The sequence below is a fragment of the Rutilus rutilus genome (assembly GCF_951802725.1).
Source record: "Rutilus rutilus genome assembly, chromosome: 16".
In the NCBI taxonomy this organism is placed as follows: Eukaryota; Metazoa; Chordata; class Actinopteri; order Cypriniformes; family Leuciscidae; genus Rutilus; species Rutilus rutilus.
Window position 1 is genome coordinate 9,424,499 of NC_140224.1, and position 24,185 is coordinate 9,448,683.

Here is a 24,185-nt window from a genome sequence, read left to right on the forward strand (position 1 = left end):
AATGTAGTTAACTAATGAACCCTATTGTAAAGTGTTACCATTATTATTAACTGCCTGGCACTTTTCATTTCGTGGTGTAGTTGTCAGGCATTTCTTAAGGTGAGAAGTGTTGGCCGTGATTAAATTATTGTGGAAAAAGTAGTAACAAAACTAATGACTTAGCATACTGTATTGCAGCATATTGAATCATCCGAAAATAACATCGGGAAAGGACAACCACGTACACAGGAATATTCCAATGTCTACATGCATACAAGCAAAGCACTGTATTGGGAATATGACTGCAACCTGAACATAGACTTCAAATGGAATTTGATGTGCATGTAAATAATAGTCATTGAAAAAATCTTATCAGTTGGCTACTAATTAAAATACTGATTATCAAAGCTTATATTATATTAATGTTACATCAAAAATAATTCTACAATATTACAAAAATATAATCCATCAAAAATATCTCAGACACATATAATATAAACTTAACCACATCAACATTATGTTACTGAATTATTGTCTTACCAATTGTACAAATGGAAGAAGCTTGGAAATTATAGAGTTAGTTATCTTCTCCACTGCTTCAAGTGCAGAAACGATGGTAGATGCATAGAAAGAGAAAATCACACGCAGTTGCGGACAGTTCCCATCCCGGAGTAATCCAGAGTATGCCTACAATATGATTCAAAGCATTAACCAGAGCAGAATTACTGGATTGGCAGACTTTAACCAGCATAGATAGCACACAGCCCAGGTTTCTTACCCTTACTGAATTTGTGACCATAGAACAAATAAAATCCATGAAGCCTAAATCCTTATAGCAGTGTGTGAGCAGAGTTCCTCGGGCCAGGGGAACACCAGGTTTCTATAGATAAAGTACAGGGTAATTAGATGAGACACAATCACAAATGAAAGTATATCTTTCTTTACACCGACAAGTTGACAACATATATGTCACTTATATGATACGAATTGATATGATTTACCTGAAGTCCATGCAGCCAGTGCCATTTGTGGGTTGGATCCTCTACCTTTAAAATCTGGATCACTCGTACAAACACTTTAGTCTCATGATACGGTAAAACACAAGCAATCAGGCTGTCCTTGTTGTACAGCTGAATGTGGAATCTGAAATCAAGTTCAATTTGTTAAGTGAAGTGACAGGTCAAGATTTTTCCATGCTACAATATAGATTATAAAAGGTGTATGATTTTTGTGCTACTAGTTCTCAAAACGATATTGCAAAAAATAATGCCCAAACCAGTGGTTTTCAGGAAGTCAGCCAACAAATGGTTTACAGCTGTCTCTGCATATTCAGCAGCATTGCAAAATCCAATAAATTACACACTTTAAATCAAGAAAATCCCTAAACCAGCACAATTTTGCCACTTACAAGTTTATCACACTCAAACCCCCATTTTCACAGACAAGGCTAAAGCCTAGTCCTAGACTACAATGCATGTTTGAGCTGTATTAACTGAAGGCACCTTGCACTGGCATATCTAAAAAATATGTCAGTGCCATTGTTTTGTCTCAAGATGCACATCAGTAATGTTTTTTTCTAAGGCACGTTTATAAAAGCTACCGTAAAGGTCCTAATTAAACTAAAGCCTAATCCTGGCTTATTCTAAGACCTGTCTGTCAAACCGGGCCTAAATCAATAGTCTGCAAACTGTTGAATCAGAAAGTGAGACTCAAACATGTAAGTGTGACAATGGCAAATCTACTGAATTTACCTGTGTATTAGCCATTCAATGCATTTCAGAGCAGGCTTGAGCAGAAAGTAAGGTGACAGTCGAGTAAGAAAGAGTGAGATGCTCTTGTCCAGTTTCTTGTTGACTTCTTTGGACTGAATGCTGCGCTCTAAAGTCAGAGAGGCTTGACTAAACAGAGTCTCCTGAAACTCACTGAATGCTGGATCAATACCCATCAGCTCCTCAAGTCCTGTGCAGCCTGTTCAGAAATATTAATTACAGCAGAAATTAGGCAAGGTGAGTATTACTGCTTGATGCAATAATTATATGAGTGATTAGGTTGCACTTTATTTTACAGTACCTAGGAAAGTACTTGTGAATAAAAGGTAACTAAATGGGTTAAGGTTAAGATTAGAAGACTATGCAGCGTTTTTTACATTTGATTACTTCATTCAATTTCTGTACTCTACCAATCTTTAGTGTGTTCGTAGAGGGTTGGATGAAAAACAAGAAAAGGATCTGATAAGACAAGCAACTCACCCAGGGCATAGAAGGTGCTGCGGTCCATGGTAGCAGCATCTTTAGGGTCAAAGAGCACAGAGGCCACCTCTCTCCGACTGAGCAGATTCGAGTCATTCTGGGGCAAAGCCAGCCGCTTCAACTGATGTGCTAATGATGTCATCTAGAGACCAGTGATGATAAAGAACTTCTGTTTTTACACAAAGTAACCAACCATTCTGCTGTTTCAGTGGATAAATCTCAATGTCATTTATTGTATCAAAGGTCATATTTCACCTCAGAATAAATTATATTTTACATAAAGAACTTTAGTTTAAGTAAGGTGTTTATTTGCATCGCCCTATCATTTCATGATGAGATTAACCTCATCACCTTTTAGTTTCATTTTCATTGCGATTATCATTGGATTTTTCATTACTATAATACAACTGCGAATAAACAACCTGAAATCATTTTCATATATTTTGACCGGTGAAAAAGGACTTGGACAATGGAGAATGGACATATTCTTGACAGGCTGCATGAGATTTGGCGCATATGTGGTGGACCACAAAACGTACCTTATATTGACACAACAAAACAGACGAAGATGTTTAAATTACAATCTAAATGACCTATGATAATTATTTTGGGCTGCTAAAGCACTTTCTTTGCATACAATCAGGATAGCGACACATGGAAAAGTTATTCGCATAAAACATCAAATGTTTTGATCCAGTTTATGTGTTTAGTAGTCGTAACAGTAAATATATTCTCATACCTTTGGTTACAGTTATTACAGCAGTATCCACGTGTGTGAGCCTGGCAGCCTGCAAATGTGTGTATTTCCCTCTCTGGTTTGTTTTCGGTGGCAGATGAATCAGTTTATGTTGTTATACTGCCACCTAGTGCATCGGATGGTCTCTTTGGTGTTTTACGACAGTTGGCATCCATAATGTTGCATTGCTGCCACCTGCTGTCTCACTTTAACTTAATATAATAAAATTCGTCCTTTCAGTCCAGTCCAGTCCAGTCCTCTTTAGCAAATGAAAAAAAAATGTTCCTTGGTCCAATAAGTCCTTGGTCATTTGCACATTGATACTATAGCCAACTTTTTACATTGTAGGCAGCTATAGCCAACCTTATTCAGAGCAGCGCCATGACGTGAAAGCGAGGCTGTGGCAGGCACGGCGTCATGGGTGGGCCTGACGGGCCTAGGCCCACCCACTTTTCAACAGGCCCACCCAAAAAAAAAAAAAAAAAAAAAAAAAAAAAACTTCATATCTAATTTTGTCAAGAATTATAAAAAATCGTCAATAAGCTCATAATCTGTACTAAAATAGTCTAAATGTTTTAGTTTTAAAAACAATTTTAAAAAGCTGGCTATATATCTATTTTGATGTTTCTGCGCAAGTTCAGCAGACAGTGGGGTTCGGGTTTGTTCCGATCAGAGCTCGTGAGCGGAGAGCGCATTTCTGAATATTCCGCTCCGCTCACTCATTCCGTAGGGTCGCTCGCTCAACCCAGAATGGCCTGCTGGTTCAAAAATATGTGGAATAAGGGCTGCCTCCGACTAATTATTATTATTTTTTTTTAGTCGACTAGTAGTTGTTAATTTAAGCCATTCGTGGACAAATCGCCCCTTTATATTAATTTAATTACTTAAATAGGCTATAGCCTATACAGGATAATAAGCGTTATGGCAGCACGCATAAAGCTTGCCACAAAGAACCGGTTAAAGTAATGATTATGAATGTGTCTAAATTAGCAAGGAGACATTTAATTGTTTAGTAATAAACTGGTATTTTCTGTGTCGCTGCAAAGATGAAGTTGACGACTCGCCATGAACCCCAGAGAGAAATGCACATGTCATATGGATTACAAAATCAGAGAGTAGCCTATTTATTTTGGTTTTGAACATTTTCGTTTAGAAGTAGACATTTCAAGCTTTCTGTAATATATAGCCTATATTTCTCAAATCTGTGAGGCACAAGCTGAGTTTCGGCGCCCTGGCCAGTTCACATGCAATGCAAGTGATCGTGTCAGCGCCTTATTACATTGTCTGCTATAAATTTGCTTCTGATTTATTAAATACGGGCAATTGATTGATAAAACATTGATCAAAATTAAGATACAATTTATACAAAACGAAAAAAAATTTAAAAGAGTTTTCTATAAAACAAAACTTAATGAAGTCGTCAAAATCATGTTTTACCAAAAACAGCGCCGTTGCTAGGAGGGCGCCAGCGCCTCTGCCTCACGAGTGGATGATAGCCCTGAAGACGCCTAGCAATGATATACCTTTAGTGGTAGTATACCTTTAGTTAAGTCATACCTTAAGAGTCTTCGTAGCGCGCTATGAGACAATGTTATCGGAAAATGCAGCCAAGGTATGATGCGTAATGGAGATTCCAAAGCGCTCTTCTTTGGTCAGAACCACGGAGAGCGATCGCGGATAGGTCTGTCCTATGCACTGAAACTTTGCAACAAAATATTTAAAGAGCATCAAGCTATTAAAATCTATATTATGTATACGCACAGATAATATAACAGTAGGCTGTATTAGTCAATATTTGTTTATTAGGTTAAGCAGTGATTGGATAACGTTTTTAATTTTTTAATTTAACGTTTTTAATTTAAGGCCCGCCCACAATTGGTCTGGCCCATCCAAAACTGGAATCCTGGCGCCGTGCCTGGGCTGTGATGGAAAGACTTACCATGTTTTCAATGGAATCCGCTGTAAAAAGCTCCTAGATCATTTTCCACAGCTCATGTTGTCTAGAGTTTTTGTCTACTGAAATTCCTTGGAAAAACATTTTTTTTGCAGTGTTTCGTAAGCAGAACAATCCAAGAACTGTCTCAATCTGATATCCCTCACAGCCTCGCTTGACGCTATAAGGTCTATTTTCTACAATGGGCTACCTATTTCCCGTAGCTGATTCTTCAACTCATGCCTGCATGTCTTGTATACATTTCTTGCATGATAGGCCTATAGGATAGATGTGCTTATAATTGTTTGCTCCTCCTGACAGTCAGATGTTTTCCTATAACATGAAGAGTTTTGTTTAGCTTGCAATGTCCAATCTTCAGTCTACGTGTTGGTTCCTTTTATTTCCATTTTTACTCTCCATGCCTATTTTGTATCATGTCTCCCTTTAATTTAATCGGATGGTTTGTGCGAACAGTGGCAAAATATGTGTGGATAGAAAACCCACAAGAGGGCGCCGTGCAGACAAACATATTTAAAGTCGTTATTGCATATTCGGTCATCTATTAGTATTATATTTTTCACAATAGCTTTTATATATATATATATATATATTTTTTTTTTATTTTTTTTTTTTTATAAAGAACCACAGAAGAACATATCAAATTGTAAAATGTAAACATATATTGCTGTTATGACAATCTTACCCACTCTAAAAAAGATGGCTCTTTAAAGGTTCTTTACAGTAACAGTTCTATTTAGAACCGTATCGTCGTGAAGAACCCTTTATGCTGAAATGGTTCTTCTTTGTGTTAGAGTTTAGGGTTCTTTGTTCCCGCCTTTTTGTTTTTCAAATCTGTAACAGTCAAAGCCACCTCATTACTGATTAACTTCACATACTGTCAACATACTTTCAACAGGTAAATGTTTTCTTTCTTAATGTCTATAAATTATCACTTGAAAAATTGTAACTGGTTTCATGTCTTTTTCACTTTTTAGTTTAAATATGGAATTTATGATGATCCATTTTGTTTTATTAACTTAGCCTAAACATACACAGTCGCAAAAACATTAAAGCTACAGTATATATCACTTTTTCCTTTTAACACGAAAAATGAATTTGAATACGTTTATTGTCATTGTATAGTCTAGTTATACAACGAAATTTAGTCTCTCATTCGAAAAGTGCACAGACACACACCCATTCCAAAAATATCAATATAAACTATTGTAAACAAATTGTAGCCTACATAATGTAAATGTAAACAGTGCAATAATAATAATAATAATACATTTGTAATAATCAAATGGAAGAGGCTTCAGAATATTCAGAGTATTTCAGATGCTGTCATGTATAATAACCTCATCATGCAGAGAGAATCTGCCACTCAGAATAAAGACTAGGGGGTTGTGAAGAAATTTCACTGGAACTGGTCTTCATTACATCTAGTCTATATTGTGTTCAGTGTCAATTGTTAATTATTAATATATTCAGCCTAACAATCGTTGTTAAAGCACTGTCATTTTTGCTACAGTCTGCCATGTCAATAAAAAATAAAAGTAATTGACACAACATGCTGTTTTAATTATTTATTTTTTAAACCCAGTTAGATATAATAAGACCATGCAGATAGAGGACTAAACAATATTAATAACTAATATATAAAAATAATAGTAATAATAGTAATATTAATAATTTGAAGATACTAATATAATAATATTAATGAAAATAAATATTGTTGAAAAGGTTATTTATAACACCATTAAGGTCCTATATAGCACGTTCAAAGTGTGGTTCTTAATGGAAACTTATAAAAAGCGTTCTATTTAGCACCAAAAAGGGTCCTGCTAGAATTACAAGCCAAAGAACCTTAATTTGGTACTGTTTAGAACCATTTTTCTTATACTCACAAAATGACCTCCAAGCAGTTTAATGGTCATCTTTAAAATAACAACATAACAAATCTAATCAATGTTTCATAAAATGTTGAAAATATGGTAGCACATCTTGTCATGCAGTCAGTACCTAATATCAAAATATTGTTATGTAGAGCTGTAGTGGAGATATGTAGCAATAAGCTGTATAGCCTATAATTCAAGTGATTTGGCCATTTCCATATTACTGGTTTCGAACAGTTATTTTTTAACACTTACAATGATTTTGACTCAGTGATTGCATTACAAAAATGAATAAAAAATTATAATCTGACAAAACAATAGAACAAATGGGATTTTAATCTATCTACATATAAAAACCTTTTGCCTACAAAAAAGAGACACCTTTGTTATTTTAATGTATTATATTGGTAGCCTAGGTAGCTTACTTAAAAAAATACAACATCCAGAATTTGAGACACTAAAATTGACAACTGAAAACCTATTGTTGGGTCTGAGTGGTAGGCTATAGTTTAGGGAGCCCCGGTATGAGGAATTAAAGTGTGACCCTTTAAAAATCTATTGCGAGGGTGTGAAATCAGACGCGCTCTATGACCCTGTATCTCTGCGCTGCTGCTGCAGCACCAGTGGGAAAGGCAGCAATCTGCAGCTGACTAAATCAAGAGATCAAAACGATCCGGATTATAAATGCACAATCTGTCGTGAAAAACAAGGGCGCATCGCTGTTCTAGTTTCTCCTTTAGTCTTTCACGAATGCATGTGTGATTTACACATTAATCAGCGTTTTATTTTTCTCTCTCACAGACGGAAAGATGGTGCGGTGCTTGTGCCATGCCGCTGACGGACACTCTACGCGCATTCATGGGAATTAATTCACTGTTCTCTTCATCATATTCCAGGGCACATTATTGTTCATCAGCGACAGATTTGTCCTGACAAAAACGTCTGGGCCAACGACTCAGAGATGCTGTTATCGCATCGCCTCGGAGAAGCCTAACAGACCATGATGAAGACCGAATCCTCATCCTCCTCCAAGCCAGCGAGCACCACCGCGCTCCGCAGCGCCTCTCCTCACCGCAACGCGTACGAGGCAGCGGGTATTCACGCGCTGAAGCCGGCGAACGATATCTTAAATAACGGCGACGCTCAGGATGGCAAGCCGAAGCCCACCAGCCGCGGTCGCACGTACGGCTCGAACGTGCACCGCATCAAGAACATGTTCATGCAGATGGGCGCATCCTCACCCACCGAGGCTGAAGACCCGCAAAAGACGAACGGCGACGGCAAAGCGGTGCGTCTCACGCTACCGCGAGCTGGTAGCCTGAACGAGAACGTGGATCACAGCGCGCTGCTCAAACTGGGATCCAGCGTCTCCGAGCGCGTCAACCGCTTCGATGGCAAAACGGACGCGTCGCCCAGGTACTCCAAGCTGCAGGAGACGAGGAAGATCTTTGAGCAGCAGCAGCTGCAGGAGAAGCAGGCGGCTTCCAATCGCGTATTACTGAAAAAAGAACGCGCCGCGGGCTTTCAAGATGCGTCGCGTTTGGACGTGGTCGCGCGCTTTAACGGCAGCACGGAGTCGTTGGATAGCCTGGACGCGATCGGCGGGACCGTCGAGGCTGTGTCGCCCACCGTCAGCCAGCTCAGCGCCGTGTTCGAGCGGGCCGCCGAGCTGCGGAACAACCTGCACCGGCTGTCCAACACGCCCCCGCTGCCTCTACCTCTGCGCGGGGTCACCGGCCGGGTCGGTGCGCTCAACTCCAAAATCATCACCAAACGGGTACGCGCCATTCCTTCGGGGGCAAACAAGGAGGATGGGGTTAACCAACACCAGGCGGAACAAGATGGGAGGTTTAGCAGCATTAATGGAGCATCTGAGCTTCAGGACAGTCTCACATGTTTGGATAAGGAGTCCTTGGAAGAGAAAAAGACAGGGGAGAAGGATGAATCTAGTGCCAATGAATCCAAGACTCTAGATAAGTGTAAGCCAGGACAGGCCAATGCCACAGAGGCAAAAGGTACTCTTATTTCTGCTGATGTGGGAAATGGGGGAGTTACTTCCAATGGCGAGGCCCTGGAGAGAGACACTATGGAGTCTGGCATCACCAGCACTGGAAATAAGGGTGAAGATGGACACGCTCGTCCATCAGTGGGGGTCAGTAAGAAGGAGGATGATGTTGGTACTCTGAAGGAGGATTACTCTACGGCTGATTTGGTGGATATCAGTGCCTACAGCGCAGTAGGAGAAGACTCTGGTGGTAGCCAGCTTGAGGATGAGGAGGATGAAGATGATGTATATGAGCCAGAGTCGAGCTGCTCTGAGATTACTGGATTACCTATGGAGGAGGATCCGCCCCCAAGCCGGAAAATTAAATTCAGCATTGCCCCCATCAAGGTGAGTTTATACAAAGGAAAATTTCATCACACATTAAAATTCTGTCATCATTTACGCACCTTCATAAGATTCCAAACCAGTATGAAGTTCTTTCTTCCTCAGAATGCAAAATTAGGGCAGTGGTTCTCAACCAGGGTGCCGAGGCAAACTTCCAATGGGGCCTCAGGATAATATAAAAGCATTTAAATGAATTAATTGATATTATTAAAATAAAATTAATAAATGATTTATATATATTTATATATATTACCATTTACCAATTAAAATGTTAAAAAACACAAAGGTGTAAACTGAAATCATGTTTCTTTTTTTCATCTTAATAAACCACTGTTTATATTGAAAAGCACACAGTTCTTGAAACTGGAATCACAACATGAATTAATTAATTAATTTCTTTAATATATCATTACTTCCAGTTTCTGTTGATAAAAAAGCTACTTTGCCATGATTACAGCAGAAATATATAAAATAGCCTATTGTGGGCCAAAACGTTGTGCTGGATATTAACAGGAGGCCTTCGAATCGAAAATGTTGAGAAGTACCATTGATCAAGCTCATTATTTAAATAGTGCACTATATATTCCAGGTCTTATGGACACACATGATAGCTTTATGTGAAGAACAGATCAAAATTGTAATAATTTTCAGAAAATCATCTGCGGTATCATCTGTTGCGTCATTGACACCAAACACCCTTGTTACATTTGAGTTATGAATGAAATTTGAGAGTTATGATGGAGGGGAAGATTTTCAGTTTATGTATATTTTGTATATTAAAGGTACACTGTGTAGGAGTTTCTCCCATCTAGCTGTGAAATTGTATTTTGCATTTAAACGAATAGTGCTCTCTAGCGCCTCCCTTTTTCAAATGCATGTTGCAACTACGGTAGCCGTTATGTACCAAGAAGCTATGACAACATGTCTTCCAATAGCACTTCATCGAGTCTAACTACATGTTCTACTGTTTTGCTGCCTATATAATGAATTACACAACCAAGCAATGGAAAAAAAGCTTGTAATTTAGACCGTAACATTGACTTACCTGTCGAGAAGAAAACAGGCAACTTCAGCGTCCCTTTCAAAGTCTTTCTCCTTCATTAGCTTTTTCCACCTGGGAAAAGTTATCTTGATATTTGCCCTCGGTTTTTAAATTCGCCGGTCACATTTCCTTTTAAATTCAATTTTGTGCTTTTTTGGTGACGAGGATTCCTTCTCCTGTGGCTCGGCATAAGTATGATCCTGCATTATGAAGTACCGTGCAGTGCAGTCTTTCAAATTTGCCGGGGCAGTGACAAGAGCCTCTCACTGATCTCCTTGTCCGTTTCAGCTGGTTTCAGTCACATGACGCTGGCTTTGAACGAAAACGTGTTGTGGAAACGCGTTGAGGTAGGCTAATGCTTTTTGTCCCTCCCTGCTATTATAGTTTTTCAAAATGGCGGAACGACATGGAAGCCTTCTTGAACTTACCCGTCCAATGTAAATAAAGATAAGAAATTCTTCGCTTACGAGGGTAAGTCAGATCATTGGCAGCGGTAATTTTACACCAATGAGGACATATTTATGAATAAAGACATTGATTTTAGCCAATAAAATACTTTAAAAACTACACAGTGTACCTTTAAGTAGACACTAATATTTAACAAGAAATTAGGACAATGACCATGTTTTCAGGTAGGATCATTTTTTTGCACATTAAAAGGGATACTTTGAAAAAGTATTTGATTAATCTGTATTCAAATGACCTGTGTTTTGTGTTTGTATTTTATGCTTCTTTTTATTTTCCTGTTCATTAAAGTGAATGAGATGGGTCTGGTTCACTTAAAATGGTCGCCTGGGGACTGGTGTAGTATGTTGAACTAAATTAATGAATGAACTGCATACATTATATAATTGAGGCTGTTATGTATTGGTTCTTAGAAGCTTGGGTCTCTAGTTGGTACGCTTTTAGAGGCTGCAGACTGGTACAGACTGAATGAATTGAATAGAACATAACATAACATAATCCAGACTGTCAGTCGGTTTGTCTTGGCATCTATTCTTTCCCAAGGGCTTCCTCTTTTTGATTAGGGGTGACATTTATCCAGGACAAATGCTGACCTGACATCAGTGGCTGAGGTAACAAACATACCTCAGACAATGTGTCTGATCAGCCCAGCTGCCCTGCTTGTGATCAGGATGTAGTTCTGTCTACTCTGAACATGAAACTGAACCAACATTTACCAAAAGATCCTTTTAGGACCCTGGGTCCAAGAAAATTCTCTCTAGAATTAAGAATGTCACTCCCCCTAAACTATACAACCTGCACCGACTAACAATAGCAAGAAGAAAATCATGTGTCATCTTTGGATGCTCTGCCTTTTTGCAGCAATCTGAAGAAAACTGTAGGCTATTGGCTGTTTAAAAGACTTACCAATAACATCATAAGTCTGTGAAAAAGAAGTACACTTTAGCATAGTTAGAGTGCTTATTATGAAAAAACATATACTTTATATACTTTACTGCTAACTGACTGTAATATTTTCATTCACCTAATTGCATGTTAATTTAAATTAAAATGATAATTACATTTTTGTTTAAGTTTATAATTAATGCAATTGGCCGAATTTTAGTGTGCTTTTTTGACCCACTTAAATGGGTCATGAACTGCATTGTTTTATTGTTTCATAATGTTTCCTGTGGTGCACTTATAATGATAGCATGATTTTTACATAAAAATTTGGAAATAAAAGGCATTTTCCCTAGCCTGATTTTAGCCTCTGATTTGAACGCTCTGTTTGAAGGGGCGTGTCTGCTGTGAGACTTCAGTGTAAACGCCCACTGCTGTGATTGGCTGACATCTTTGCATATGAAATAGCTAGTATTACAAGTGGAACTCTCTCGAAAACATTTAGCACGTTTTTACTATTAATAATTCGTTACATTTATATAGCGCTTTTCTGGGTACTCAAAGCGCTTTACTTGGAAAGGGGAATCTCCTCAACCACCACCAATGTGCAGCATCCACTTGGATGATGCGACGACAGCCATATTGCGCCAGAACGCCCACCACACACCGGTCTGGACCTTCATTAAAATAATAAAGTTCATCCACATATTTCCCAATGTTGGGATCAGAGGGAAGGCAATCCACAACTTGGCACTGCACAGCATCTTGTTGTCTTTGGAGCCTCCTTTATCGTTTTGTTTCTGCATTGACCTGCCTTTTGCGTCTCTTGTTATTTACCAAATACATCCGCGAATCAGTGGGTGGGGCTAGACAGGCCGTGATGATCTTCTTCTGCAGAGGCGGTGTTTAGCTACCTTATTACGTTATAAAGTAGCACATTCCACATCCTGTCGTTCAAATGGATTGACTTCAATACAAGCGGTTTTTAGACTAACGAGAACGTTTTGAGCTCTGAAACGTACAGAATGTTTTTATAATACAATGACCTCTTACATGTCAAAAGATTAAGGGAATTGTGATTTCTCAGTTCATGACCCCTTTAAAGGGTTAGTTCACCCAAAAAGGAAAATTCTGTCATTAATTGCTCACCCTCATGTCGTTCGAAACCCGTAAGACCTTAGTTCATCTTCGGAACACAAATTAAGATATTTTTGATGAAATATGAGAGCTTTCTGACCCTTATAGACAGAAAATGTCATAACCACTTTCAAGGCCCAGAAAGGTAGTGAAGACATCAGCTTCGTTCGACTTGAATCTGCGCTGGACAAACCGATCGGTGAATGACATCAAAATACCGCGAGAGCGATTAGAGATCAGGCGGCTCGTACTTTGATGTCACAAACCGGTCGGTCTGTGCAGCGCCGGTTCAAGTTGAACAAGCCTATTATTAAAATAGTCCATGTGACTACAGTGGTTCAACCTTAATGTTATGAAGCAACGAAAATACTTTTTATGTGCAAAAGTCAGAGACTGTCAGGGAAGAGAAGAAATTGTTGAATAAAGTAGTTATTTTTGTTTTGTTTTTTTGCGCACAAAAAGTATTCTCGTCACTTCATAACATTAAGGTTTAACCACTAGTCACATGGACTATTTTAATGATGTCTTCACTACATCTGAATATGCAATTTCATTATTAGTTCTTATGTCTTTGAAATATGGTTAAAGTGTACTACCAAATGTAATGAAAAGCATTAATGTTAAACTAAAATATACTTTCATTTCTATTGAAACTATTTAGTTAAAATGTTGTAATTACACATTTGTAACAATGAAGTTGCAATTCAGTGCATTTAAAATATATTATTTTAAAATGTAATATTGAATAACACACTACAGATAAAATGTAAAATTATCATCCAAATAAATGTAGGCTACTTAAAGCATGACATTTGATAATATGATTTTGTTACAAAATGCACTTTTAAAAAAGGTGTGCCATGAAAGTGTACTCTCTTTAAGTACACTTAATTGGCCTTTTAGTTCTTTAACATTATATTATATGCAAAGTTTTTATTTTATTTTTTTATATACTTTTAAGATTTGATGTACAGTACACATTAAGTGCTCATTCAGTACAATTATACATACTTCTTTTTGTAGCCTTAGTTTTAACATGTACATAATATTACCCTGTTTTCATCTGGGATTAATATCTAATTTGGAGAGTTCATCTGATCACAAGTGTTCAGCGCTTAATAGAAATGTAAAAATGGGGGTCCAAGATGTTTTGTGAACTTAGACTACATTTCAAGGTAGACACACATGTGATCACATTGCATAAGAAATGTATAGTATCTGTCCTGATACATCCTGACAAGTAAACATTTCACTAAAATGGTTTAAAAGTCTAAAAAGGTTTTAATGTCAATGTAAAGCTAAATTTTAACACATCATTATTGGACAACTAAGAATTTTCAAAAATCTTTTTCAATGATATGTAATTATAATATATAAATATGCATTATGTAATTATGAGCTTGCCTAAAAGCGTGAACATTCACCCACATTATGCATCTGAGAGAAAGGTGTGAGTCTTTCAGATGCAGGAAATGTGAAAACATGATTAACCCCTCCTGTAAGTGATAAGAGTAAAAATAGCTGACCTATGAATAGAGGAAAGTGAGGGGTAGATTTCTGGTGGATCTGATAGATAGGAGAAACCCGCAGAGAAACAGTAGCTCATTTAAAACAAATGCTGATGCTCTTTTTGAGAACCAAACTCATAATGATCCTGTAGTATCCTGTAGTAAAGTTTTTTTTTAAATAAGCCAGAAAAAAATAAATTGAAAGAAAAAAGATTGAAAAGATTCAACGTGGAAGTATTACAATATACACATATATTAAAAACTTTGTTAGGTGTGATTAATCACGATTAATTACAGAAAATTTTGATTAATTCGTATTTTTTTATTAGTTCATGTTACTGCTAACCCGGGTGTCAACGTCACTTCAGTGGTTTGGGAAAAGCACGTAAAAGTCCTGGCAGAAAGCGATGCATAAGGATGTAGTGTAGCGACACCCAGTTCCAGGAATGCACTAATAACTTGTTGGAAGTACCATTTGCAACACTTGTTGTCAACACTTCGGAAAAAATAATAATTCGTCGTTAAACTACATCCTTATGCATCGCTTTCTGCCAGGACTTTTACGTGCTTTATAATATGTTTTAAATTGATTATTTGTTGTATAAAGTTTTTAAATGCTCGAGCTATTTATATGTTAAAATGATTATTTTAGTTATATTTTATTAATTAAATGTCTTATTGGTTTTCATAAAGATAAATGCATGTTTCACTTGTTTAAGTCTTTGTATTCAATATTTATTTTGAATTTCATATGATTAAGTACAGTATTTGACATTAAATATGTCATACATCTGTCTTTAAGTGCTATTCGTAACAACACAAACATGAAGGAAATAATATTATCACATAGTACAGTCAAATGGAAAAACACTTTAAAACACGGTCGGTTACACATTTATTAATACATTTTTAAAATTCAAAAGTTGTATAACGTTGATCTAACAATGAACTATTGTGTTTGTATCCATTAACATTAAAGATGAATAATAAATAATGCTCATTGTACATCATGATTTTAGATGTACAAATTAAAAAGTGACCTTATTTAAAAGTATTGTCATTAAATATTGTAGGTATAAATCCAATCAAAATCCTGCCATTCACTTTCACACAGTTGCTAAAATATGTTACTTTGCACACTCTTCGTATCACAGTCCTGCAAAGAGGACAAAATTTACTCACATTTGCTGTCCTGCGGTAATACATGAGAGCAGTTGCGTTTTAGACCAAACATATGGTGACTGAGTGCGACCTGGACGCATCAGTAAATGGTGAGATATTTTGCTAAATAAAATGATCCTGTCGGAAGAATTGCTTTAACTTTAACTTTAACATTATTATTCATTTTTCCGTCTGTATCATCTCAGTGAGCTTTTGTGAGGTTTTATGCATGCACAGTAAGGTGATTTTAGCGTTTTCAGGTGTTTTTCAAAAGTTTCTCATCCACACTGAAACGCCTGAAAACGCTAGTGTAGACGGAGTGCGTTTTTAAATGAAAACAGCGTTTTCAAATGTATCCGGATTAATGTAGATGTAGCCTAAGTGTATTTGGAGTGTTTTGAACATGCTGTAAAACAGGGGCATTTCTGGGGACAGCACAAGTAGGACATACCAAAAAACATGACTGCCCCAGGAAAATGGGGACGTCTGGTCACCCTAGTCAAAAAGGTAGGCAAGTTTGATCCTAGACAGCCGCTGTCCTGTAGAGTTTGGCTCCAACCCTGAAAAAAAACCTCACCTGCCAATAGCCTTAGTAATCCTGAAGACATTGATTCAGTTGTGTTTGATTAAGGTTGGAGCTAATCTCTGCAGGACAGCGGCTCTCTAGGACCGAACTTGCCTACCCCTGCCTTAGTCGAATCCTGCTCCAGGAGGGCCACCTTACAGGACTCCAACTTTTGTTCCTTTTCACACAAATTGTAATTACAGGGTAAGATTATTGATTAATACTGTGTTCCTTGTATAACACTATGATATGACCTCAAAAGACTTTAATAGTACATGATTTGTAAACTAATACATTATTGTTTGCATCACATATTCCACTTCATGTGTATGACTTTTGTGAAGTAGTGAACTTGATCGGTAGCTCAACCTGGTACAACATTGCACTTGTGATGTGGAGAACTCTGATATGAGTCACGTTAAAAAATATCACAGACTTGTAGAAGCAACAGAAAATGGCATGGTTGCTTCAGCAATTGTGTTTTTATCACATTTGTTTTTTCTCACATTATTGGTTAAGTGGTAACACTTGATCTTGATGGTCCCTTTTGAACATTCTGTTAACTATGTTAAGTTATGTTGCACCTATGTGTCAACTAACTCTCATAAAAGTATTAATAGACTGTCTGTTTAATATTTGCTTACACTTTATTGTGTTGGTCCTCCATCAGACATTCTACTGACTATAAGTAACTTTAAAACTGTCAACTTATTCTAACCCTAACCTAACAGTCTAATACTCGACTAACACTCTAATGAGGGTTAGTAGACATATAGGTGCAGTGTTACTTATAGTCAAAAGAATGTGTTAAAATAAAGTGAAACCGGTTAAGTTTAGGGTAGGGTTTAGTTGGAGGTATGTTAATTTCAAACACGATTAATGTTTTAAATGTGCTTTAACCTTTTAGTGCAACTCGCCAGACATTTAGTTTCTGAACTTCTGTGATACATGTATTAATCAACGTGATACAATGGTGCCACAGTCATATTTAACTGTTTCTGAGAAAACTAAATTTGCGGCATTCACTTGAGATTTCACTTGTGTCACGTATTTTCAACGAGCCTGGGTTGAAAAGTCTACTTTAGATAAAAAAGAAAAGTGTTTTGAAGTACAATTTCAAAAAAAATTAAGGCAGGCACGGGTCCTGTTTGGTAAACCCACACCCACCCCGCACCCGCAGTACTTAACAAAACACCCGACCTGTTATCCAACAGCAGCACTAATTTAATTCTATACCTGGCCCGTTTGACATAAAGGCCATGACCTGAACCTGGGTTAAATTAAAACCCCATTAAATTAGAACCCCATTAAATCTGCTACATTAGGTAGACAAAATTGATTTTTCTCATGTAACACAAGCAATCAAACCAAGTTTAGGTATTCTAAATTGATATGTTTAAGAAAAATAGACATGCTGACCAACATGGATGAATAATTAACAGAAAAAAAGAGGAGAAAGTGTATCCGTCGGTTTTCAATACAAAACTTTTGCCTACATTATGTGATCAGTCTGTCCATACAGGCTATTTTGATCAAATGTGCATAAATCACACCATATAGGCTGTACAGATGCTTAGAGGTCTCCATAAATTAAAAGAACATATAGCCAAATATGAGCCTTTATTGTCATATAATCTCAGGGATATTTTAGCGGATTCACTCTGCATTTAAATGTGGTTGTCTCTCCTGAAACTCTACAGTGTATATCGTATACGTGGCCGTTGGTCCTCTTAGCAGCATGAAAAAAAAAACATGTTTATTCAAATTGTGAATAGATTATATAGGCTAGAAAGTGAGCAAACAGCGCTCCCTTTATAATGACTGAAGCTGTCAATCAATTCAGATGCAGCACTATTGGCTACAATGCTCAATGCTGCAAATCCTGTTGTAATTAGAAACCTTTGACTGTCTTCAGACTACAGAGCGTGAACACAAATAAGCACGGGACCGTTTAAAAGCAGCTGCCTATCTGTGGGTAATAACAGTCGAAATAATCTTGGCTACCTGTGCCTATTGATTCCCGACCCGCATACGCACCGCAAACGACAACGTAAATATAATACCACCCGTTACATCAAATATTAGTGGTTCACTCGAGGTACCCGCCAGCGTTCAGGACTATGGTCTATGGCAGAGTCACTGTCAAAAACTGTCATTTACTTTGCACCAGAATTTTTGTGCAAAACCAGAACCATTTAAACAAGTAAAAACTGTTTTTAAGTAATCGGTTCTCAATCTGGAGTCTTTGTACAGTGTTTCTCACTGGTGTGTGAGATCACATAGAGGCCGCAGGCCAAAGAGACAGTATTCAGTCGCTGCCAAGCTGTGGCTGCTTTTGTGTTGGTCAGTAAGTGGCCGTGTCACTCTCTCTGTCTCTCTCTCTCCTTCTGTCCCATTTTCACCCCCTTTCTTATTTGTGGACCGAATTTAGGACAAAGTTTTCTCCCTAAATGAATTTAACAGCTCTCCATCAAACACAAGGCCTGTTGTGCTGGCTAGGGTGTTGGGTCTTTATTAAACCTCTCTCTCTCTCTCCCTCTCTTTAGGCTGGAGAGTTGAGGCTGACCTAAGAGGCAGATCTCACACTAACCGCTTTGTTCTCATTTTCTTCCCTCCCTCCCTCTCTCTCTCTGCCCCTCTTTCAGTTGCTCACTTCTTCTCCTGTCTGTGTCCTTCTTCAACCCATATTCATTTGAGATGAACATATTCAGTCAAGTTCATCTAGTATTATTTTTTCCCCTATATCAAAGTCACTCATTCCCATTTTAATCCGATTTTTCTCCTTTCTTTCTTTCTTTCTTTCTTTCTTTCTTTCTTTCTTTCTTTCTTTCTTTCTTTCTTTCTTTCTTTCTTTCTTTCTTTCTTTCTTTCTTTCTTTCTTTCTTTCTTTCTTTCTTTCTTTCTTTCTTTCTTTCTTTCATTTAGCATTATTGTCACTGTCAGTCCTCCAAACGCTTAAACTTCCAACATTTTTCATTAACACTTAAAATTCCAATTTTTTTTTACATTTTTCATCTCTCTCTGTTTTTCTCTTTATCTCTCTTTTACAAAACACACAGTCAGTGTTTCATCACTTAAAATGTGTAATAAAATATTTGTATCTTTTACATTCTGTGGTTCAGAATCAATATACTGTATGTCAGTTATTATTTTGCAAGCTATATGTAACTAAGATATAAACCTGGTGAGAAAGGCCATTAAAGTTTGTGAAATGATTTAAGTTATCTATCTCTTCACTGTAAGAAAAAAACAGTGGGAAAAAAATGGAAAAGGTAAGTTTACGGACATTTCCTTTAATGCTAAAACACAACACAATGTAATGTGTAAATCAAAATATGGGTAAAATATAGAAAATGAAATTTTATCTTTACACAATATATTGAGCCCTGCTCATAATCTTCAACTGTAGTTAAGACATTTTTTTTTCTAGATATAGGTGAGTGTAACTCTCTAAGAAATATCTGGGTCATGTTTCATCAAAAAAAAAAAAAAAAAAAAAAAAAAGGAGACCATTTTTAGAACGAACACTGTGAAATTAAAAAGCACAGTAAATGTATCATAAAACGGGAAATAAAAATGAAGCTCATGTAGAATAGCTTTGTGAGAGGAATAGACCAAAAATGAATGTTATACTCTGATAATCTTCCCCTTCAGTGTGGTATTATGGTCGCATGTTTGTTGTATGGACTGCTTTTTTGTAATTGCATGGAAAAGAGTACATTGTGTAAAATCTAATTTTGTGTTTAATATCAGGAAGAAATAGTAGCAGTGAATCTTGGCTTGGGTATGTTTCAAAGTACTAAAGGAATGAATGTGTAGCAGTGAATTTGCTCTGGAATTTTGAGCCATTTCTGTAGACAACTGACAGATATATCATGATCATGCAGACAGCCCAGAACTGTCTGTGAGTGAGACAGAGGGACATTCCTCACACCTCGGTCCCTGAGGGACACCACAGGAAGCTGTACTCACATCAAGGTGGCTTTGCCCTACTTCTCATTTCAGCCTTCAAACCTTAATCAAATAGCTTAAAAAAATGCTGCTTATTAATGCATTTTAATAATATGATTTTCAATATATATAATTAGAACAGAGAGGTGTATATTTATAGGAACTGAGTGCATATTAATCGTATTTGAGCTACAGGAGCGGTTAATTCATCCATCCCTCATTCTTTACTCAATACCAGCACATTATTGGGATAAAATCCAACTGCTTTGCAATATCTTACAGCTACATTGTTGAACAAAGCCTCAGATCTGCAGGATATAGATGGTGTTCAGGAATGACTGCCTAAATTCAACAATAACCTATTTTTGGCATGTATTTTGCATATTTGTTTTGGGAAAACTGCTGGTATTTTAGCTAATATCCGTGATGTGTCCAGAAAATTGTGAAATTCTTTAGTGAAATCTTTTGATGCAGTTAGATGGCCCCTGTTCCAGTGATTCATTTACATTTATGCATTTGGCAGACACTTTTATCCAAAGCGACAAAAGTTGCATTAAAGGGATACATTTTTTAATATTAGTTCATGCATTCCCTGGGAATCAGACCCATTACCTTGGCTTTGTTAGCACCATCCCTAGCAACAAAATTTCATTTTATGTTTAGCGTATGTAGATTTAAAAAAAATCTATTAAAAATGTATTTACTAATAACTAGAAGAGTAAGAACATTTTGTAACAGGAGTGTTTGAAGAGAAAGGGAAGAAAAAAACTCTGGAAAACCTCTGCCTTGTGTGTTAGCTGAAACATAGAGTGCTTTTAATGCTCAGCAGTCTATTCCTGTCAACTGGAACGGAACCAATCTTACTGCAACTCTCTTGTTCCTGACCTCAAGCAGAGTAGAGTAGAAAACGTCAGTGGTTGTGGGCAACAACTTTTTCAACCAGGTTATTTGGGTTTATGATTTTCCAACTGACAATTAGCACTATTCCTTACATGGGTTTTCCTGTCAGAACTGTTTAAGTCTTGAAGTGTTTCAGCATATATATATATTGCATCATAATTAAGCATTATTGTGATGTAAAACTAAAATAAATATATATAGAATTGTAATGAGATTGAGACTTTCACATTACAGTGAGCTGAAAGAAATATATCTTTTACATTTCTTTTTTGTAAAATGTTATTTATCTATTGGTGGTGGTGGTGGGGGATGGGGTTGTTGAAATATAACCATGACGTATTGACAAGTTTCATGAGATTCCTGCAACAAGAAACAACAATTCCTATAATGGGTTTTACTGTAAAATTATTGTCATGCATACCTTTATAGGACAGCAGAGCCAGGATGGGACAGTTTGAGCGGAGGAGGGGTATCCCTGACCATCTGTTAAGAGATATGACCTACTGGCACTCTCACACAACTGGAACACCCACTGCATCTCCCTCTCTCTCTCTTTCCATCCTCCCCCTCTTTAATCCGATGTTTGTGTCCATCAGGCACCACAAAAAATCCCAGCCACACAGTCTAACTGAATCATATGTCGATGGTAGCTGGTCTCAGCTGGTGTATGTGATGCATCAGAGGGTGTTTTGCTAGTGGGGAAGAGGTGCAGGTGGAATTTAAGCACAGATGGGAGTAAAGCACAATTTTTCTCTCAGGGGTTGTGTTTAATGTGGGATGTGCCGCTAACAGTGGGATGCTTGTGGCAGGACATGAGTGGGTGGAATTGAGGGATGAGGATTTAGGATGGTGGTGGTTGTCTGGGGAATAAAGACTGTCTGGTATTATTTTTGTTTTATTACATAACAGGAAACAACATTTTACTTCCGTAATGTGATTTATTTCTGAATGAAACAGGATATTCAAGGAGAAAAAAGTAGGGTAGGACTTTAGTTCTACCTAGGGTCTAGGATTTTATTCACTGGAATCTTGATTGGATTCTGAAAGTAGTCTTTATATGACAGGTGGATGAAAAAATGGGCTTTGTGATGTCAGCCGAACAGGAAACTAATTACAGAATAGCACTAACAAACATGGTGCAAATTATCTTTGGTTTTGTCTGCTATCATGGATAGATTTTTTTTCACTTAGCTTCTTGAAAGGCATTTTGGTGTTGCCTTCTCTGTGAAGAATAATTACAGTGCTTGGCCAAAAGAAGATACCTTAACCCATTCAGACCCTGCGTCCATTACAATGGACATCACATGTCAACCCCCCTTTTTTTTACTTCTGGAGCATTTCACCTAGTTTAAAGCCTGCAGTCCATTAGATTGGACGCTTGTCATCCAATCAAATGGTAGTAAAGCTTTGCATGTAGTAATTATAGAAAAAAACACTACTTTGAAGAGAAGCATGTCAGCACTTCACTCCAAACACAGAAGCAAGCAACATTTTCTGTGGTTTTATTTACATTTTTTTATTTGTTTGTCAGTATTTCATAGTTTGTATGTAAAATAGAAAGATTGAACTTATTAATTAAAGTTAAAAATCGATTGTAGAATTTCACATTTTAAATCAGGATTTTTTCAAATGTGTCTGTCCATTAGAATGGACAGTGGGTTCAAAAGCCTGTTACTGAAATCACATTCCAGTAATTGAAGTCCAGTAATGCTGATTGAAATTTCTTATATAAAAATCTATATCACAGTACCGATACATTTTTTTTTTACTTTTTCATATGCAGAATATATAGTTCTTGAAGTGCTTGAACATATAGCTGATGGAAGTATCTCAGATGTTGACTTTATGTGGAGTGAGGATGAGGAAGATGGAGATGTAAGAAAAATATCCGTATTTAAAACTTTATAAAGTAAAATGACTAGCTTCCGGCCAAACGAAACATAGGATTTGACATAAATCGAAAGCGTAACTTGAAAATGAATTATTTTTTCTTACACGAACGCATCGCTTTGCTTCAATAGGCCTTTATTTACCCCCAAGAGCCGCATGGAGCACTTTTATCATGGATGGATGCACTTTTATGGACTTTCAAAACAGAAACAACCATTCACTGCCATTATAAAGCTTGGAAGCCAGGACATTTTTTAATATAACTACAATTGTATTCGTCTGAAAGAAGAACGATGTCATATACACCTAGAATGACTTGAGGGTGAGTAAATCATGGGCCAATATACATTTTTGGGTGAACTATCCCTTTATGGGTACAGTACACCCAAAAATTATATTTGTCATCACTTACTCATCCTCATGTTGTTCCAAATCTGTATGAGTTTCTTTATTCTGCTGAACACAAAAGAAGATATTTTGAAGAATGTCGGTAACTAGACAGTTGACAGTATAGCCATTGATTTCCATATTTTTTCCTACTATAGCCTATATTTCCTAATAACTACATATTATATTATTGTGATATAATATTATCATTATTAGTAATTATTTTGAAAATTATAATAACATTTATCAGTAATTTCTCAATATAGATATTACAACACCGTATAATTAATTACAGCAAAAGCAGATCAAATTACGAAATACAGTACAAATACAGTAAAGTACTATTTGGTAGTTTACAGTACTGATCTTGTGTACTGTAAAGTGAATTACAGTACAGTTACTGGAAATCGAAATACATGCATCATGCATGGCAACCGTGCTGCCAGTAATGTACTGTAGAAATACAAGAAAATCGCTAACAGAGAAATTGTTTCAAGGATGCACACAGTAAATTACTCTAACGTGAATTCGTTGATTGATTCCTAGGTTTATTTTGTTATGAATAAACAAATGTGCGATCTATAAAGCAAAAACCTTACAATTAAAGTTGAAATGTTGTAATGTTCAAGTTTTTGATCTAAAAAAGAAAGATTCGCAAAGAAAATGACTCTAACATGACCATATTGATTGATTCTAAGATATTTAGTTTATTACAAACAATGTGCAATCTGTAAAACAAAAACCTCAAAATTAAAGTTGAAATGGTATACTGTTGAAAAGTTTTTGACCTTGAGGAAAAGCTTTAAGTATATACTAACAATTTTTATGTTTATTATTTAATTTTATGTTGGTACATTTTTGTGAAGTACACCTGTTTTGACGTAACGTCCATTGAAATGGACAAAAAAAATTACAATTAAAGCAAAACATTTTTTTTATTTTTTTTATTTGGTCTCATTTATAGAAGCCTCATGAGCTGGGAAAATGTACTTTTATATTTTTCAGAAACCTAAAACATAATTCAGGTCTGAACGGGTTAAGAAAGACTGCATAATTATTCTGCTTACATTTTAAAACCGCTGGGAACGTGTCTATGATACCTTAAAGTGTGGTTTT

The 24,185-nt window shown here is 36.7% G+C and overlaps 2 protein-coding genes across 3 annotated transcripts in view; one reads left to right on the plus strand and one right to left on the minus strand.

The window, feature by feature from the left end:
- The window catches only part of heatr1 (HEAT repeat containing 1), a 31,439-nt gene extending 28,388 nt beyond the window's left edge, over positions 1-3,051 (minus strand). Inside the window, exons 1-6 of one of the 2 annotated variants that reach the window (XM_084435010.1) lie at positions 2,968-3,051; positions 2,229-2,370; positions 1,731-1,947; positions 981-1,122; positions 758-859; positions 520-666 (exon numbers count right to left, since the gene is read on the minus strand). In XM_084435010.1, the coding sequence (XP_084291136.1) occupies positions 520-666; positions 758-859; positions 981-1,122; positions 1,731-1,947; positions 2,229-2,370 (750 nt within the window). In that variant the 5' untranslated portion in view covers positions 2,968-3,051. The remainder of the gene's footprint in view (positions 1-519; positions 667-757; positions 860-980; positions 1,123-1,730; positions 1,948-2,228; positions 2,371-2,967) is intronic. The other variant, XM_084435011.1, reaches the window with a different exon arrangement.
- Positions 3,052-7,484: 4,433 nt separating this feature from the next.
- ppp1r9bb (protein phosphatase 1, regulatory subunit 9Bb) overlaps positions 7,485-24,185 on the plus strand; it is a 28,155-nt gene continuing 11,454 nt past the window's right edge. Inside the window, exon 1 of the mRNA XM_084434883.1 lies at positions 7,485-9,184. Within this exon, the coding sequence (XP_084291009.1) occupies positions 7,793-9,184 (1,392 nt within the window). The 5' untranslated portion in view covers positions 7,485-7,792. The remainder of the gene's footprint in view (positions 9,185-24,185) is intronic.